Here is an 18,089-nt window from a genome sequence, read left to right as displayed (position 1 = left end):
TCAAAGTAAAAAGGTAAATAAAAAAAAAAAAAGAGACATATGTCATAAGTTTTTCCTGAGGGTTGCCTCACTCATTTTAACCAAACTAAAAACAAAATACAGTATAAAATAGAGAGACATGCAAATAGAATCCTCCACGTGCCACGCGCCTCGAATGGAAAAATAATATACCTCCTGCTAAGTAACACGCTCAAATCCCAACTGGCTAAAAACTTTAGCCCCACCACCACATACAAACATTTGCATATAAATAGATAGTGAGCCATTTTGCTTATTAATAACTTAAAACTCAAGCAATTACTTCACTAGTAACTTGCAACAACAACTTAACTACCAACTGATCGAAGGACACTCACTCAAATATATATTCCAATATTGATGTGTATGGATACCTTTATGGCGGGATATTCTTCACCTGCTGATTACAAAAGCAGCTGTAGTACTGATGGTTCTTCGGAACCCGAAGTGATGCTGGCTTCTCAAAACCCGAAGAAGCCAGCCGGACGGAAGAAGTTCAAGGTGACGCGACACCCGGTTTATCGGGGAGTAAGGAGTAGGGCCAACGGGAAATGGGTGTGTGAAGTGAGACATCCAGCCACACAAGAAAGGGTATGGCTAGGGACACATCCAAATGCTGAAATGGCAGCCAGGGCGCATGACGTGGCGGTTTTAGCCATGCGTGGTCGGTCCGCGTGTTTGAATTTTGCTGACTCTGTATGGCGGTTGCCTGTTCCTGAGTCTAATGATGTAAAAGATATACAAAAGGCTGCAGCTGAAGCCGCTGAAGGATTCCGATATTCGGAGGAGGAGGTTGTGGTTGAGAAGAATGATGAATTTGACCATCAGTCGCCGGAAAATGTGTGTTGCATGGATGAAGAACAAATGCCGGGATTTCTTGACAGCATGGCAGAAGCGCTAATGTTACCTCCACCTCAAATGGTTGAATATGGTAACTACAGGGATAATGATGTAGTGGAACATTTTGATGACATCTCCTTATGGAGTTATTAGCATCATCATTTATTTGATTATTTCATTTACATATATATTTATTCTTTATTCATTAGGATAGGATTGGTTCGAATGGAGATTCAAGGTTTAGTTAAGAGTTTAAGACATAAATATTCATTGTTTTTGCTCCTTCTATGGATTAACTATTTTTTTATTAGACTACAAGTGATGATATATCTCATGAATCTTTGGAACAAATTAAAGACTACTTTTGTTAAAGACTACTGTTAATAGCTAGATTAACTATTTAATATATATCTCATAAATATTCATTGTTTTTACTCCTTCTATAGATTAACTATTTTTATTAGAATTTTTATTAAACCAAAAGAAAAGACATTACATAGGATTTAGTCATCCAAATCTTAAGAACAATTTAATTCACAGAATGTTTTTAAAAAGAAATTGTAATCTGTTAAATGAAAGAATTAGTTAAAATTCGAAAGTTTTAAAATATATTTAATTTATGTTTGGTTGGTGGAATTTAATGAAATTTTGTTAAAAGAATTAAAAAGTATATCATTTTAAATGACAAATTTACCCATAAATATATCATCCTCGTATATGTATAGATATACTCCACCAATAATTCACTTCCCTATCTGCCATGGAACACCTTTTACACAAGTAAAAGCAAGAATCTTTTCTCTATTTTCTTTCAAAGGAAACTCATTTTTATTAGAAAATCCATGTTCATCAAATATTTCTTTTAAAAAAAAAGAAAAACATACAACTTGTTGGTGGTACTTGGTTTGGTGGTGGTTGGTGGTGGCCGTTCACGGTGGTTGTTGCTTGTTTCTGATGGCTGGTTCATTAGTCTTTAATCAATCGATGAACGATGGTAGTGAGTGGCCCGGGTGTTGTTTTTGGTCCAACAGAAATGGTGGTCAATGGCCGCTTTTAACCACCAGCGGTGGCTGTCATGGCGGCAGGGAGGGACTTTGTTATTGGGTCAGGCAATTGGTGGCGGTGGTTGGTGGCAATGGTTGGTAGCGACATTACAACAGAGATTGGCAGCTCAAGAGGAAATACTTTTTATATACTTGTGGGGCTTTTTTAGTCAAATTGTTCAATTCCATTGGAATTTTAAACTTCCATAGGTTTTGTGAAGGAATTATAAATTCTTTGTGTTAAGGAATTTAAAGGAAAGTTTTAGATTCCAATTCCATCATTTAGTTCAATCAAACAACGTAAAGTATGGAATTCAAATTTCAATTCCTAGTAATTCCTGTGAATTTCGCGAACCAAATACCCCCTTAATTTAAACTTGACAGCTGTGAGGTGGTCGAAAATAAACATTAAGCCTTTTAGTACAGGAGAAAATTAAACAGAAAAGTGACTATGTAACTGTAATATACCCAAACATATGTACAGTTACCCTCACATACTAAATTTTTAGTACTTATTGTATAATATATAAATGTTAAAAGGGAAAAGTGACTATGAGGTTGTTATGCACCCAACTTGGGTGAAAAACCCCTCACATACTAATATTTTAATATTTTAAATAAATACATGGCCCCCCATGATTTTTACCTTTTAAAAAAAGGTATTTGAGGGGTTTTTCACCCAACTTGGGTGTCTAACAGCCTCATATTCCCTTCCCCCATGTTAAAACCCTCATATTTTTTTATGGATTAAAATATTAAGATGTTAAAATATCTATAACAAAATTAAGGAAATTGACAGCCACATATTCTCATATGCTCTTATTTACAGTTGCATATTGTATCATAAGTTTTTTTATCTACCACGTAACGTCTTCAATCATCTTCATTAGATAAGTCAGTAGTCCATTGGTAATCTATATCTCCAAAAAAATAGCATCCATTTAAACTACCCACTATTATGCACGTATAAATAACATCCATTTAAACTACCCACTATTATGCACGTATATATTTCAACTATATTGGTGTTCGTGCAATGCAGCAGAGATAACGACGACGATGATGATGTAGCTATTAACGTAAAAGTAATTTCATGTCGGTCGGAGATGTGATGAATTGTTGCGTGACACATGAAAAGGGGGAGGCGGGAGACGGATTTTGAGTTACGGTTTTTACAATGTGTTTATGCGTAAGGAAAAAATAGAGATTGAATATTTTTAAGGGTATTTTAATCATAATTTATAAAATAGAAGTGATAATTTATTAAGATGTAAGGTAAATATGTCATTTCAGATTTTTAAATTAAAGAGGGGAGGGAAAGTTTATTTTAAAAAAGTATATAGATATAGATAGTCTTGTTATAATTACGCATATAGTACAATAGTCTTTCTATTAACAGAATCTTAATAACAAAGGAAAGGAGTATATTTAAACTAACAATAATATTCTTTTTCTGCCGTTAAAATAAACAATAATATTGTTTGAAGTTTACGCGCTAAAATGTAGCCATTGGAAAACCCTGATATGGTTTAAACGCCACATCATTTTGGAGGTAATATAATAGAGTAATTCTTTTCACAGTCATCACAACAAAACAAAAAAAAAGTACTAAAAACAAAAGATAAAATAGAGAAATGCAATATAATCCTCCACGTACCACGCGCCTTGTAGGAAAAATGATATTCTACCACCAACTAAGTAACACGCTCAAATCCCAAGTGGCAATAAATTTAGCCCCACCACTACTCACAAATATATGCATATAAATAGAGTGAGCCATATTTCATACAAACTATAACTTAAAACTCAAGCAATTACTTCACTAGTTACTTGCAACAACAACTTAACTACCAAACTCAAGAACACTCACTCAAATATATACATATAGATAAAGATGTTTATGGATTCCTACATGGAATATTCATCATCACCATCTGATTACAAAAGCAGCACAGATGGAGAAGGAGAACCGGAAGTGATGCTGGCTTCTCAAAACCCGAAAAAACCAGCCGGAAGGAAGAAATTTAAGGTGACGCGACACCCGGTTTATCGGGGAGTAAGGAGTAGGGCCAACGGGAAATGGGTGTGTGAAGTCAGACATCCAGCCACACAAGAAAGGGTATGGCTAGGGACACATCCAAATGCTGAAATGGCAGCCAGGGCACATGACGTGGCGGTTTTAGCCTTACGTGGCCGGTCCGCGTGTTTGAATTTTGCTGACTCTGTATGGCGGTTGCCTGTTCCTGAGTCTAATGATATAAAAGATATACAAAAAGCCGCGGCTGAAGCCGCTGAAGGTTTTCGGTATTCCGAGGAGATTGTGGCGGAGAAAAGTCAAGAATTTGATCATCAGTCGCCGGAAAATGTGTGTTGCATGGATGAAGAAATGCCGGGATTTCTTGATAGCATGGCAGAAGCGTTAATGTTACCTCCTCCACCTCATATGGTTGGATATGGTAACTATATGGATGACGTGGAACATTTTGATGAAATGTCCTTATGGAGCTATTAGCTTAATTTATCATTATTTCATTGCTTCTTTCTTTTTTGGTTTTATTTTTAGGATTCAAGAAATTTCTTTTTTTTTTTTTTATAGATTAGGATTCAAGATTTAATTAAGAGTTTAAGACATATATATTTGATTGTTTTTAATTCTTTAATTATTGTGGCTTTTAAAGATTTTTATTAGACAAGTGACGATCGCACTTTTTGAATGAAGGTTTTCATTTAGCTCCACATATAAAGGTCATCATCTTATTCTTATGTACTAATGTTTTAACTTTATGTGAATTCTTCGTGGTTTATATTTGCCAAAGGAAATATATTACGGTTTAATTTTGATGAAAGATGACGCGCCTTTTATTTTGAGTCACTGGCAAGTGATAGCCACTTTCTTTTCTTATGGCATATTAATATTTCAGAGTATTTACTATATTAAATGTAAATATCTTCTTTGGCGTGTTTTATTTTTTCTTTGAAGGGGACGTTTATATTTTAAACGACTGTGCAAAGCCCAAAGGCCGAATATAATATATTTGATCAGGGGTGTTTGCTTATAACAATATGGATATTTTTTTAAGAAAATGTTAAACAAAGTATATATTTAGGGCTTCACTTAATGTTAAGGGTGGTACTAGAGGGGGGCAAATGCCCCTCCTTAAAATTTGAATTTTATCATGTATTTATAAATTTTTAATGAATTTTTAAAACTTTTTTATAGGTTTTTAACATTTTGCCCCTCTTTACATTTATTTTTCACAGAATTTTTAATTTTGCCCCTTTTAGAATTTTTTCTGGTACCGCCTCTGCTTAACATGTATAAAAGGATTGTACATTTCCAAATTAAAAGTCCACCCCCTGAATTTTATGGCAAATGTACAACTAATTAATGCATTTTAACGAAAGCCCTTAGGACTTTATTTAGCAAAACCTTTTTTTTAACAGTTAGTCGACATAATCACTTTGGGGGTGTTTGGTTGGAAGGAATTCCATGTAATTCATTAGAATTGAAATTCAAATTCCATCCATTTCATGTTTGGTTAGAGTTTTTGATGAAATTGGATTTTAAAATATTCCATCAAATTCTCTTAAACATAGGAATTCAATTCCTTCACATATTCAAAGGAATGTTTTCAATTCTTTTGAAATTTATATTTTTGACTAAATTATCCTTTTTATGTTATTCGATTATTATGATTATTTTTTGGTTACTTTTTTAACATTGTCTTTATTTATTTATTATTAAATGTTATTTTATAGTTTTTAAATATAATTATTGTAATTATTATTAAATAATTATTATTTTATTATAATGATTAAAAATTTTATTTTTTTTACTATTAATTTTATTATTTTTTATTAATGTTATTATTTTTATTATTTCATTAGTAAATATATTATTGTTATTATTTATATTTTTTATTTTTAATACTTTATCATTATTATTATTGTCTTATTACTATTAACATTTTTATATGTTATAATTTATTTTTAATTAATTTTTTATTATGACTTTATTTATTTAGATATATTTATTAATATAAAGAATTATATTTTGTTATATTTTATTATTATTAAAATTTTCTAATTATATATTATCATTATTAATATTTATAATTTTTAGTTATTTAACATTGTTATTTATTTATTTATTATTATTAACATTTTTATTAATTAATTTCTATTTTTATTTTTTAATTAAATATAATAATAAGTATTATATAATTTATTATGCTTTTTTAATTTAATATAACTTTTTAATTTTATATTGTATTATAATTATAGTATTATTGTTATTATTATTATTATTTTAGTTTTATTATAAAGGGTAATTTTGTCATTTGTTATATTTTCAATTCAGATTTTTTAGTTGAATTCTCTCAACCAAACAGATGACAAGTTTTAAAACTTTTCATTTCCAATTGCTTCAAATTCTAATTTTTTCAACAGATTCCAATTCATTCAAAAATATTCTGCAAAACAAACGCCTCTCTGGATTTTATGTGGGAATATATGTGAATCGATTTTGAAGTCCAATTAATTTATGGTAAGTTTATACGAGTAATATTATTGTATATTTTATTTATGTGTTTTGTATCCCGGTCAATTGATAATTTCGAAGTCAGGGCCATGTTGTCGAATTTTTGAAGACTTTGTGCAAGAAACAAAATAAGGCCCAAAAATAAAAAGGTCATCGGCTCAAACTCAATATATATGAGACTAATTTTCAACAATTCGACTCAAATTTTCGTAATGTTTACCTTTAAATGGAAATGAAAACCATTTTCTCATTCCCATATATATATATATATATATATATATATATACAAGATGGGTACTCGCGCAATGCGGCGGTGGTAGCGACAACGGGTGGTGCTTGAAGTGGTAATGGGAATGATGTGATTATTAATCTAAAAGTAATTGATGTAAATGATAGTTTAGTTATTTTATTGTTAAGGGATGTATCTTTTGTAAATAACTTTATTTATTAAGAGTATTGTAGAGATATTAGGTAGAAATATTTAAATTAATGAATAAAGGAGATAGATAGTTTGGATAAATATAAGTGAAAATATTTTAGGGATATATTGGGTAAATTTAGTTTATGAGTTAGGAATGTATTGAAACTTAAGTGTATTTGGATATTTTAAAAGTAGAGAGTTAAAAAGAGAAAAAAATAGTTTATTTATTAATAAAGTATAGATATAGATAAATAATAAAACACCCACTTAATACAAATAAATAGACTAAGTGCATAAAAAAAGAATCCACTTTGTTACGTATATATGATGCTATTTTATATTTGTGCATGTCATCCTTCCAGGAGCCATACTTCCAGGAGCCATACTAATATTCTTTGTATCGTTCTAAATTTTATCCTTGCGAAGGAGCCATGTTAATCTTCTATGTATCGTTTCAAATTTTATCGGATGTTCCCGAAGAGACTTTGGTTCGATTCGTTGCTTCAACATCCATTTGGTGCTATATATATATATATATATATATATATATATGAGAAACTATCACAAATCGTCCATGTGGTTTGCTCGATTCGCATTTTCAACCCTCTACTTTTTTTATCATTAGGAATCTCTGTACATTTCATTTTCATTGCCAACCGTCCCTAACACTAACAACCGTTAGTTTTGCTTTGTTAAACCCCTCATATGCAATGCACATGAGGGTATAATCGTCAGGTTCATAACCACATGGACTATTTGTAATCAAAACATTGGATTAAAAAAAAAAATTGTATTCCTTCTCTCACACAATTCCGACCACCATTCCTGACCGGGCGACCACCACTTGCTACCGCCGGAAAAGTTCGTTGGAAACCGAGAACTACCATCCCACTATGGTTACCAAAACATTGACAAAATTCGACCATTTCAGTCTCGAAAACATTGACAAAATAGTGATGGTTCACGGTGGTGATTAAAGGTGGTGAAAAGTGTTGGTCTATGGTGGTTCAAACCAAAACCGAAGAGAAAAACATAATAATCAAGTATGCTCAGATCTATAACAACCTGTATTGAAGCTTGAACATCCCTTCTTCTTTCTAGACCGTCGTTAAGTGGTGGTAGTCCGGTGGCGCGTGGCTGTGTAAGAGAGAAATAGAAAAAAAAAAAAAAAGATTAGGGTTTTAGAGAGAGGGACGAAATGGATTTATTAAGAAGATCGTTACTTGCGTTTCATACTTTCTTGGGATGTTATGGAGTCGTGTAGTGGTGGTTGAAAAACAAAACAGCAATAACAACGATGGTAGAGTGGCGGAGCAGCAATGATGACGACGGTTCTGTGGTTGTGATTAAGTAATTAAGGCTTAGGGTTAAAGATGAAAACCTAATTGTTGTTGGGGATGATGGCCGGAGTTTTTTATGGTGAAAATGAGCGGCGGCAGGAGACTGTGACGGTGACCGAAAGTTTGGCTGGTGGTGGAAGTGAGAGATGGAAGAAAATGATGAGTTTTTGTCTTTTATTACAAATAGTCCCTCAAAGATGTTTTATCACAAATAGTCCCTATGGTTAAAAACTGGACGAAAATGTCCTCATGTGCATTGCACATGAAAGGTTTAACGGATGAAAACTAACAGTTGTTATTGGCAGAGACAACTAGCAATAAAATGAAAAGTACATGGACACCTAATAATAAAAAAAACATATGAATCAAAATGCGAATCGAGCAAAACACAAAAACAATTCGTGACAATTTCTCTCTCTATATATATATGGTTTATATTAAGAGAACAAATATTTTGTATAATGTAACAATGCAATAAGGGGTTTTTTTTTGGGATAAACGGTTATACGTGACAAATTTCATAAATCAAACAAGCAATTTCACAGTCAAAATATCAAGTGAACCACACAAAACCCAATACACCTTGAGAACACCAAAGCAAATTAGATTAAAAAAAATAAAAATGATTTATCCTTTTAAAAGTTTAGTCTAAAAATCTTTCTAAAAGTTTTAAATGGTGACATGTGGATACCTCACCCTCTGATCTTTCACATGTCGTGATTCTATAAATCAGAAAGATATTTAGGCTAACAAATTAGAAGGATTGATCATTACCAAAAAAAAAATTAATCGGTCAGTGAGGTTTTTCACTCTATTGTCTCTTTATCATTTTTTTTTATTTCTAGTCGTGATAGGAAAATTAGTTTTTCATAGCCATTATGGGCAATGAGTCTTTTTTTATTGTAATTCTAATTGTTTGAGTTATGCTTCGACGCCTTGCTGTAGCATTGTATTATAAATAAAAGTTAGCTGTTTTAATAAAAAAAAATTTCAAAAAAAAATAAATACTGAGTTTACCATATGTGTTGTACGTATTACATTTTTTTCGATCATATTCTCAGTTCGTTGTATCATTACATGAATTAAAGTAAATGATTGTGATAAATGGTCTAATTTGTGTATTGCGTAAAAAGTCCTTTTTCTGATCACCGGGATTCCCATTTTTGTTTATCCGGATGAATGTGTGAAATGTGAATATATAACAGTGCTGATTTGTCATCTTAACAATAAACTAAATCATATTCTCTCCCAACTATTTTTTGTTTGGGTCTAGAAACATAGGGGCCCTACAAGAATACAAAAATCTTGTGGTTCTCAATTGCCCACCAAGAATTTTTTCCGTACACTTTTACTTATTGACGAATATGCCCAACAATTATTTCCGCTAATTAAATATCTATTCAGTTTCAATAATATAATAATCTTTATTCTTCCAGGAGGTCCTAATCTTTTAAACTTATCTTAATTTAGAAAGAAAAATATCTAATTCGGGCTTTGTTCTTGCATGATAGAAATGCGCTGCATAAGTTTTTCATACAACATTTATAAATATATGAAAATTGTTTCAAGATCTTGACAAACCAAATTGAGTTTGTGAGATAATAAAAATTAATAAAACTAATAAATCGGACTAAATGTAAATATCCCACCAAGAATTTTTTCCGTACACATTTACTTATTGACGAATATGCCCAACAATTATTTCCGTTAATTAAATATCTATTCAGTTTCAATAATATAATAATCTTTATTCTTCCAGGAGGTCCTAATCTTTTAAACTTATCTTAATTTAGAAAGAAAAATATCTAATTCGGGCTTTGTTCTTGCATGATAGAAATGCGCTGCATAAGTTTTTCATACAACATTTATAAATATATGAAAATTGTTTCAAGATCTTGACAAACCAAATTGAGTTTGTGAGATAATAAAAATTAATAAAACTAATAAATCGGACTAAATGTAAATATCCCATATAATTTTCAACTCATAAAAATCAATCAAGATTATATTTAACTTAAGAAATTTTCATCAAGGATGAATGTTCAATTCCTTAATTTATTTGATGTAATCAAACAATTTCATGACAAACTGTGTTTTCTTTATAAAAGATCGAGATCGAAGACAATATTGAATGAATATTAAACTCAAGTTGATTAATTAAAGTGTAAAATAATTATTATTTTCCACCTTGGATGCCACGCGTATTAAACAAAATAAGGTCACTTGATATGCAACCTTCCCCACACAGACACATACAAATTGCGATTCAGTCCCTTGAGTTGACCCCTCAGCAACCTTCCCACCACATATACATACATTTGCTATATATGGTTGGCTGACTGTACACACAGAGCACACAATTATCTATAAATACACCACCATTTGCTTACAATTCAATCAATTACTTCACTCATATAACTTGAAAACTACTACTTATAGAAACTACTATAAATAGATATATATACATTACATACATGGATTCATATTACCTTTTTCCTACAATATCTTCATCCCCTTCAAGGTATCATTACAACACCAATAATAGTACCAATATTGGAGATACAAATACTTATTCAGAATCAGAAGTGATGTTGGCTTCAGAAAACCCGAAAAAACGGGCCGGAAGGAAGAAGTTTAAGGAAACCCGACACCCGATTTACAGGGGAGTAAGAAGCAGAGACAATGGCAAATGGGTTTGTGAAGTGAGAGATCCAATTACACAATCAAGAGTGTGGTTAGGGACACATACAAATGCTATAATGGCAGCCAGGGCACATGACGTGGCTGTTTTAGCCATGCGGGGTCCATCCGCGTGTCTAAATTTTGCTGACTCAGTGTGGCGGCTGCCCGCCCCTGAGTCAAATGATATAAAAGATATACAAAAGGCCGCGGCGGAGGCGGCCGAGACATTTAGACATATGAAAGAAGATGAAATACAAGTTGTGATGATGATTGATGAGGAGATGCCGGAAAATGATGATCATGAGTGTTATGTGGATGAAGAAGATATGCCCGGATTTATTGACAGCATGGCAAATGGGCTCATGGTATCCCCACCTGAAATGGTGGGGTATGGTAACTTTATAAATGATTTGGACTTCAGTGATGAGATGACTTTATGGAGTTTTTAGGCCATTATTTGTCTTCGGGCTTTCATATATATATTTTTTAAATTTTTTTATTTGTCTGCTGTTTTATTGTCCGAATTTTCCTTTAGGAGCAAAAAATCTATTTGTGGACAATTTAACGTAAATAAGATATGAACACAATTTCGTACTGTATTTTTTTTCTGAATTGTACGTTTTACACTATTTCTTTGTACCCCTGGTAAAAAAAAATTCTTTTCCTTTTAACAATGAATTTTGACAAAATAATTACTTTATAAAGACTGTATTAGTATATATCGAATAAGCTAAGAAAAAAAATATCTTACAACGACTAGATATACTTAGATAGGACAACAAAACAAGTACTCGTTTTTACTATTGTTGAGTTTGAGATTTGGGGCTTCTTTTTTTTAAGTCATCAAGTGCTGAATGTATTAAGTGACTGACTGCGTTAAAAATGTCTATACGTATTAAGTGAAAAATAATTAATTGACGGTTAATTTTGTTTATTAAGTCAAAAAAAAAAACATGAAATTTGATTGAATAATTAAGTTGTTAAGTATTAAGTTTATTGAGTAAAAAAGAAACGGAGCCTTGGAGTAGTCTATAACTTACTCCGTTTCAATGATTTCAAAGAAACTACTACCGAACAAAACATTTGGCTTCGAGAATCCTATTGTAAGTCGGTGCAATATTAAGACCTCTTATCTAGTTTATCGCTACCAGATCAAGGAGAATTTGTTGGAATGTCGTCTAATCGAATCTCTGTAACTAGATATGCTTTATAAAATGACTATTAATCATTTATAAAGACACCGGTAATGGTAAAACTAATTAACAAACAAACACATACACATTAGACATGTGTATGAAGTCTCAACGTTTTCGGAGCTAAAGCGAACTAATAAGTTGCAATATATATACGATTCTGTATTGGTATCCTTTAATAATCTCTTTTATAGATATATGAAAAATCAAAAACGACATTTAATAATACAACTTTTTGAAACGATGTGTTTTGAATCTCCTCCAACTCACCACACAAGAGTGGTACTCACTCATAATAGAATACATATATTGTTTTAATCGAGTTTACAGTACAACTTAACTGATCGAGTGCCTCTCCATGGAAATCAATAAAACTTTTGTACAAAATGAAATATGTTAATTAAAGTAATTTTTAACTAAGTACAAAATGAAATATAACACAATATTATCTAGGTAACTTCTCGTTCAACTCTCATCATAATTTGGAAAGTAAAAGGTTTATTAAGTTAAAGTAATTTTTAACAATTTATTTGGATCTTTAACATACCACTGTAATAGCAAAACTAAAAGCGTATAAAAGTAAATGGAAAATGACAAATATAAAAAATAACATACAACAATATCTATTTATCTATATATGTAAAACAAATAAACAGATTTGCCGATGAGGTTTTTGTCGACAAATCTATTTTGTTCCGACGCAAGTATCTTAATAAAATATCTCTGTGACCATTAATTTCCCTCTCAATTTTCTGCGCTAACGATATTTGATACTGAAATATATCTCTTGTAGAACATTAGGCCAATTAAGGTAGTTATATATTCGAGATGGAAGTAATCATCAGTAAGATCTATAAGTAATAGTCTAGAACAAAATATAATTAAGATTGATAGCAATCACAAAGGCTTAAAATAATCGAGGAGTAGAGTTATGGAGAGTAAAATAATAAATTAACATGTTCCTCTCCGAAAATAATATCATTAATGCAAAGCTTTTCTAGCTTAATGCCGAGAATCTTTTAGTTAGCTCCATAAAGATCCTCCTATCTATACAAACTCGTCGTGGCAAATGTTGCCTATTTAATTAATTATCTGGATATTTGTCTCCAAATAAATACATTCAATAACATAGAAATTAAGGTCAGCTAAAATCGAAAACTAAAGTGGATCGAGTAGGTAAGCTTACATTAACAAATACTTGTTATGGTTAAATGTTTATTGAAACATTTTAATAAATACATGGCTAGAAATCGAAGACAAGATAGGAAGGTGTTTGAAGTCGGACCCACGGTATGGTGTAAGAAAAGGACACGCTTTAATTTCAGTCACTTTCTAGCAACATAATAATATTCAAGGTAAATATCTTCTTCGGCGTGTTTTGTTTTTCCCTTGAAGGAGACATGTTTATATCTTGTGCAAAGAAAAGGCAGAGGTATTTGCGTAAAGTTAGGGGGTACGTGTTTGGTTATAACTTGTAAGATGGATTTGGGTTTAAAGAGGGAAAGTGAACAGATTTTATATAGATTTCGTTTTAAATCATCTTTTAATTAGTGATGCTTTAAGGAAAAATATATGACCATACATCCGTCAAAGTTCGAACTCATGACGTTAAAGTAAAATCTCAGGTGCATCTGACGGTCCATCTTATTTCATTTACATCACATTATTTTTTATGGGTTTTTGTATTTCTAATTAATCTTATGGAGTAATGCCAATGGGTTTCATATCTAATTATTAATTTCACGACTATTGACAGATCATTTCCAATGGGAATGAAAGCTATTCCTTCGTTTCCGTAGATATTAACTAAACACACCGTTTATGCAAACGAGAGCAAATACCCGCATGTTGCAGCGGTAATATAGTCAGTGTGATAGGTCATATAGTGTAATAGGTCATAAGAGTTGATATGTCAGAAAGTGTCATAGCCAAATGCCTTAGCGGCACGGGCTCCGTCCTCGGATTTAAAAATTCGTCGAAAGTATATCGAATGACATCTCTAATGAAATAACATTGAATTTTAAGAACACCCATATAATTTTTATAATTTATCGATGTACGGTTTATGAGATAAAAGATTTTGAAAGATTAAAGAAATAAAATGATTTACGAAAGAGGGAGAAAGTTGTAAATATTGATGTTTGATACATCATGCATTATCATGTGTACATTGTTGAAATTAAAAGTTGAAAATTGAAACCCTATTTACTTTATAATATAGTATAAATATAGATATAGATAAATAGAAAAGTGTTAAAAAATTGTATCGACATTTGTGATGTTCATATCGAACCATTTTTGTGTAATTTTGATAATATGACAACCATATAAAGGATTTTTCATCTTTTTGATAAGAGATGTACCGGGAGAAATTTTATAAATCTAACAAGCAATGCTTGACTACAATCAAAATAACAAATGAATTAAGCAAAAAACATGCCAAGATACACCTTAAGAACTCAAAAACAAGACAAAGCAAATAGACCCAATCAAGTTAAAGTTTGCCACAAGTATTATATAGTATATGTTCTGTATCTCCTTATTTTACTTTTCCATTTCTTCGATCATACTTTTAATATATTAATTCGTTCTATCACTACATATATCAAAGTTAAACTATAGTAATAATTGGTTGTAATTTGTATGACGTGTAAAAGGTCCTTTTCTTAATACAAGGATTCCAATTTTTCGTTATTCGGACGAATATGTGAATACAGATTAACTTAATTAAATCAATTTCTCTTTAGCTATTTCCTATTTTCTTGTTTGGGGTCGAGAAACAATAGGGCCTACAAGAAAGTTGTGGTTGTCTATTGCCCACAAGAACCTAGTAGAGTATCATTATTGACTCCGTACAGTTTTATAATTAAATCTTAATGATCCAACAATTTATTCAATTTAATTTTTACTCTTTTAGGAGTCATTACCGGTTATATTTTTCTTACTTCAGTAAGAAATTATCTTAATCTAATTAACCTTTGTTCTTGCAATATTTGATTATTATTATCGAAATATATGATATGTGACATAATAGACATATCCAAAATAAAATTTCTCACATACTTTTTCAAGAAGAATATTATATTTTTGTTCCATTTTTTATTAAAAAATAATAATTCTATGTTTCACACCTATAAATATTGATACTTCATCTTGCTTTATATGTTTTGAAACATCTTTTTTCTATCTGTTCATTACATAATATCAGTTCACAATCCTAGATAAGTGATACACCACTTTGTGTAAAGATTGAAAATGCTTTTGCATTTATATATATATACAACAACAATAAGTGAAAAGTTATTTTGAGAACCATTTTTTTTGCGAGAATATTTGAGAACTTTTCAAATCAAGTTTAACCGATAATTATGTTTTACATGAAAATTGTTTTTTGATTATTTTCTGAATAACTTATGTGTAATTTTGAAGTTTATAATTGTGTGGAGACATGGATTATCATCCGTTATACAATTATGTGGAGATTTGGATTCTTGATCACATGTGTACGAATATTTCTATAATTACATGAAAACGTTAAAAACCTATAGTAAAAATTTAAAAATTTGTTGAAAAATTAAAAAAATACATAACAAAAGCTAAATTTTGAAAGGGCATTAGCCTCTCTTGCCCCACATGTAGGTACGTCCTGATGCTTATGAATATAAACATACAAAAACATCTTAGATCGTCTGGTCCAATCTAGTTCAGGGTAATTTAGACGCTCTAGTCACACTTATTTTTGGTTATAGTTTGCCGTGTCCACCTTTTATGGGGCGATTCACCTTGCCATCATTAATATCCGTTCCCTTTGAGCCTGCTCTCTTATTGCATTATGTTGCTTGATAATATGATTTTGTAATTATATCCTTTCTAATTATTTATCTGAACAATATAATATATACTTTTTTGTTGTATTTATACTTATGTTATTTAACATATAAATTAATTAATTCATTGTGTTCAAAAGGCAGGGGTATAGGGGCACAGAACCAGTAGTCAAGCACTATCCACAATTCGTTTCGAATCGCTCATGAACAAGGGGGGCTTAATGTTCCCTAATTTGTTTTGCTTCATCGATCAGGACCCATATATATTATATGCTCTAGAATAAACCTAAAGTTAAAGTGTAAAATTAATATGATTTTCCACCATGGGTGCCACGCGTCTTAAATGTCCCTTGATTGACCCATCTAACCCTCCCACCACATACACATATATACTTGCCAAATCGATCACTAGATTTGACCCATATGCAACTTTCCCACCACACACACACACACACACACAGGTGCTACCTGGCTGGCTGGCTGGCTGACTGTACACACATAATTATCTATAAATAAACCGTCATTTTGCTTATAACTCAAGCAATAATATTAACTTCAGTACTTCATCACTCATATAACTTGAAAACTACTACCAATATAAAACACTACTACTATATATAATAATATAAATATATATAGATATATGGATTCCGGTAATTACCACTTTCCTCCACATGAGTCTTCATCATCCCCTTCAAGTAGTAGTACTACTATTGGAGATACTTATCCGGAACCGGAAGTGATGTTGGCGTCAGAAAACCCGAAAAAACGAGCCGGAAGGAAAAAGTTTAAAGAGACCCGACACCCGGTTTACAGAGGAGTAAGAAGTAGAGACAATGGTAAATGGGTTTGTGAAGTTAGACATCCAATTACACAATCAAGGGTGTGGTTAGGGACACATACAAATGCAATAATGGCAGCCAGGGCACATGACGTGGCTGTTATAGCCATGCGGGGTCCATCCGCGTGTCTAAATTTTGCTGACTCAGTGTGGCGGTTGCCCGTCCCTGAGTCAAATGATACAAAAGATATACAAAAGGCCGCCGCAGAGGCGGCCGAGAGTTTTAGACATGAGGAAGAAGAAGAAGAAGCTGTGACAGATCAACAAACGGAGTTGCCGGAAAATGATTGTTATGAGGATGAAGAAGAAATGCCCGGATTTATTGACAGAATGGCGAATGCACTCATGTTATCACCACCTCATGATCAAATAGTGGCAAATGGTAACAACTCTATGAATGAAATGGAATTTAGTGATGAAATGCCTCTATGGAGCTTTTAGGCCATTTTTCGTGTTCCTCTATATATTTTTTGATTTATTTATTGTCTGTGTTGTTTGCTTGTCCATATTTTTTTTCTCTTTAGCCTAAATCTAGTTGTGGACAATTTAAGGTAAGTAGAATAAGAACACAATCTGTATGGATATTTATATTTGTAGTAGTTATATATTGAATGGTTTAATACTATTAATTTGTATCTCTAGCTAGCTAGTAGAGCCAAATATATGATTCATACAATGACTAATTATTATCAGAAGCGCCGAAATCGGTAAATACAAAGAAACAAACAAACACACATTAGAAGTGCAGTGCGTGTAGGAAAGTCTCAACTTTTTTTGGAGGCTAAAAAGATCGAACTTAAGTATTAGTATTATCAATCAATATTTCCTGATAAAATATGTTGCTTATTGCTTTTCAACTCATTCAAAGCTTAGATATATCTAAAACGCCCATCTATAATTATACGTACGTCATTTATTCCTCATTTCGTAAACCACTACCTGCAATACTCTTTCAGTAAATATTCTTAAACTGCAAGTCACACCCATATCTCGTCGGCGCCTCCACCACAGCCACCAACTCCCTGCCGCAACCATCACTACCTACAACTTGCTTGTTGTTATTGATATTCTTAGACCCTCTCTATTAATGCAAACCTGAGTTTGTTGGTGCAATTCGGTCACCTTAATTAATAGAATACATTGAACTTATGTTACCCCCAACTTAATATGATATTATTATGATTGAATCGAATTTACAGATAGCATATTATGATTCAAATTAAATTAAAAAGACACATTACATTAATTAAAAAACACAATATTAAATAAGCAAATAATCATTTCATTATAAAAAATAAAAATACAAATTAAGATATATATTTAGGAAAACTACAAAAATAATAT

General features: G+C 31.5%; 4 protein-coding genes and 1 non-coding gene across 5 annotated transcripts; 4 read left to right on the top strand and 1 right to left on the bottom strand.

Annotated features, from left to right (window-relative positions):
• Window positions 1–384: 384 nt before the first annotated feature.
• On the top strand, window positions 385–1,011 carry LOC122587116 (dehydration-responsive element-binding protein 1E-like). Its single transcript, XM_043759196.1, has one exon. The coding sequence runs from the start codon at window positions 385–387 to the stop codon at window positions 1,009–1,011; it is 627 nt and encodes a 208-aa protein (XP_043615131.1).
• A 2,790-nt stretch (window positions 1,012–3,801) lies between these two features.
• Window positions 3,802–4,413, top strand: LOC122587117 (dehydration-responsive element-binding protein 1E-like). Its single transcript, XM_043759198.1, has one exon. It carries the CDS (start codon window positions 3,802–3,804, stop codon window positions 4,411–4,413), a length of 612 nt encoding a protein of 203 aa, XP_043615133.1.
• A 2,833-nt stretch (window positions 4,414–7,246) lies between these two features.
• LOC122590338 lies at window positions 7,247–7,346 on the bottom strand. Its single transcript, XR_006322477.1, has one exon. It is a non-coding gene; the product is annotated as a U6 spliceosomal RNA (small nuclear RNA).
• Window positions 7,347–10,580: 3,234 nt separating this feature from the next.
• Window positions 10,581–11,483, top strand: LOC122587069 (dehydration-responsive element-binding protein 1E-like). Its single transcript, XM_043759142.1, has one exon. The coding sequence runs from the start codon at window positions 10,677–10,679 to the stop codon at window positions 11,331–11,333; it is 657 nt and encodes a 218-aa protein (XP_043615077.1). The 5' UTR covers window positions 10,581–10,676; the 3' UTR covers window positions 11,334–11,483.
• Window positions 11,484–16,421: 4,938 nt separating this feature from the next.
• Window positions 16,422–17,307, top strand: LOC122588643 (dehydration-responsive element-binding protein 1E-like). The gene has a single exon (XM_043760799.1). It carries the CDS (start codon window positions 16,548–16,550, stop codon window positions 17,184–17,186), a length of 639 nt encoding a protein of 212 aa, XP_043616734.1. The 5' UTR covers window positions 16,422–16,547; the 3' UTR covers window positions 17,187–17,307.
• The last annotated feature ends 782 nt before the right edge of the window (window positions 17,308–18,089 follow it).

This window comes from Erigeron canadensis, chromosome 2 (genome assembly GCF_010389155.1).
Source record: "Erigeron canadensis isolate Cc75 chromosome 2, C_canadensis_v1, whole genome shotgun sequence".
Taxonomy (NCBI): domain Eukaryota; kingdom Viridiplantae; phylum Streptophyta; class Magnoliopsida; order Asterales; family Asteraceae; genus Erigeron; species Erigeron canadensis.
The sequence above is the reverse complement of the archived record's forward strand: the minus strand, read 5'-3'. Positions and strand labels throughout refer to the sequence as shown.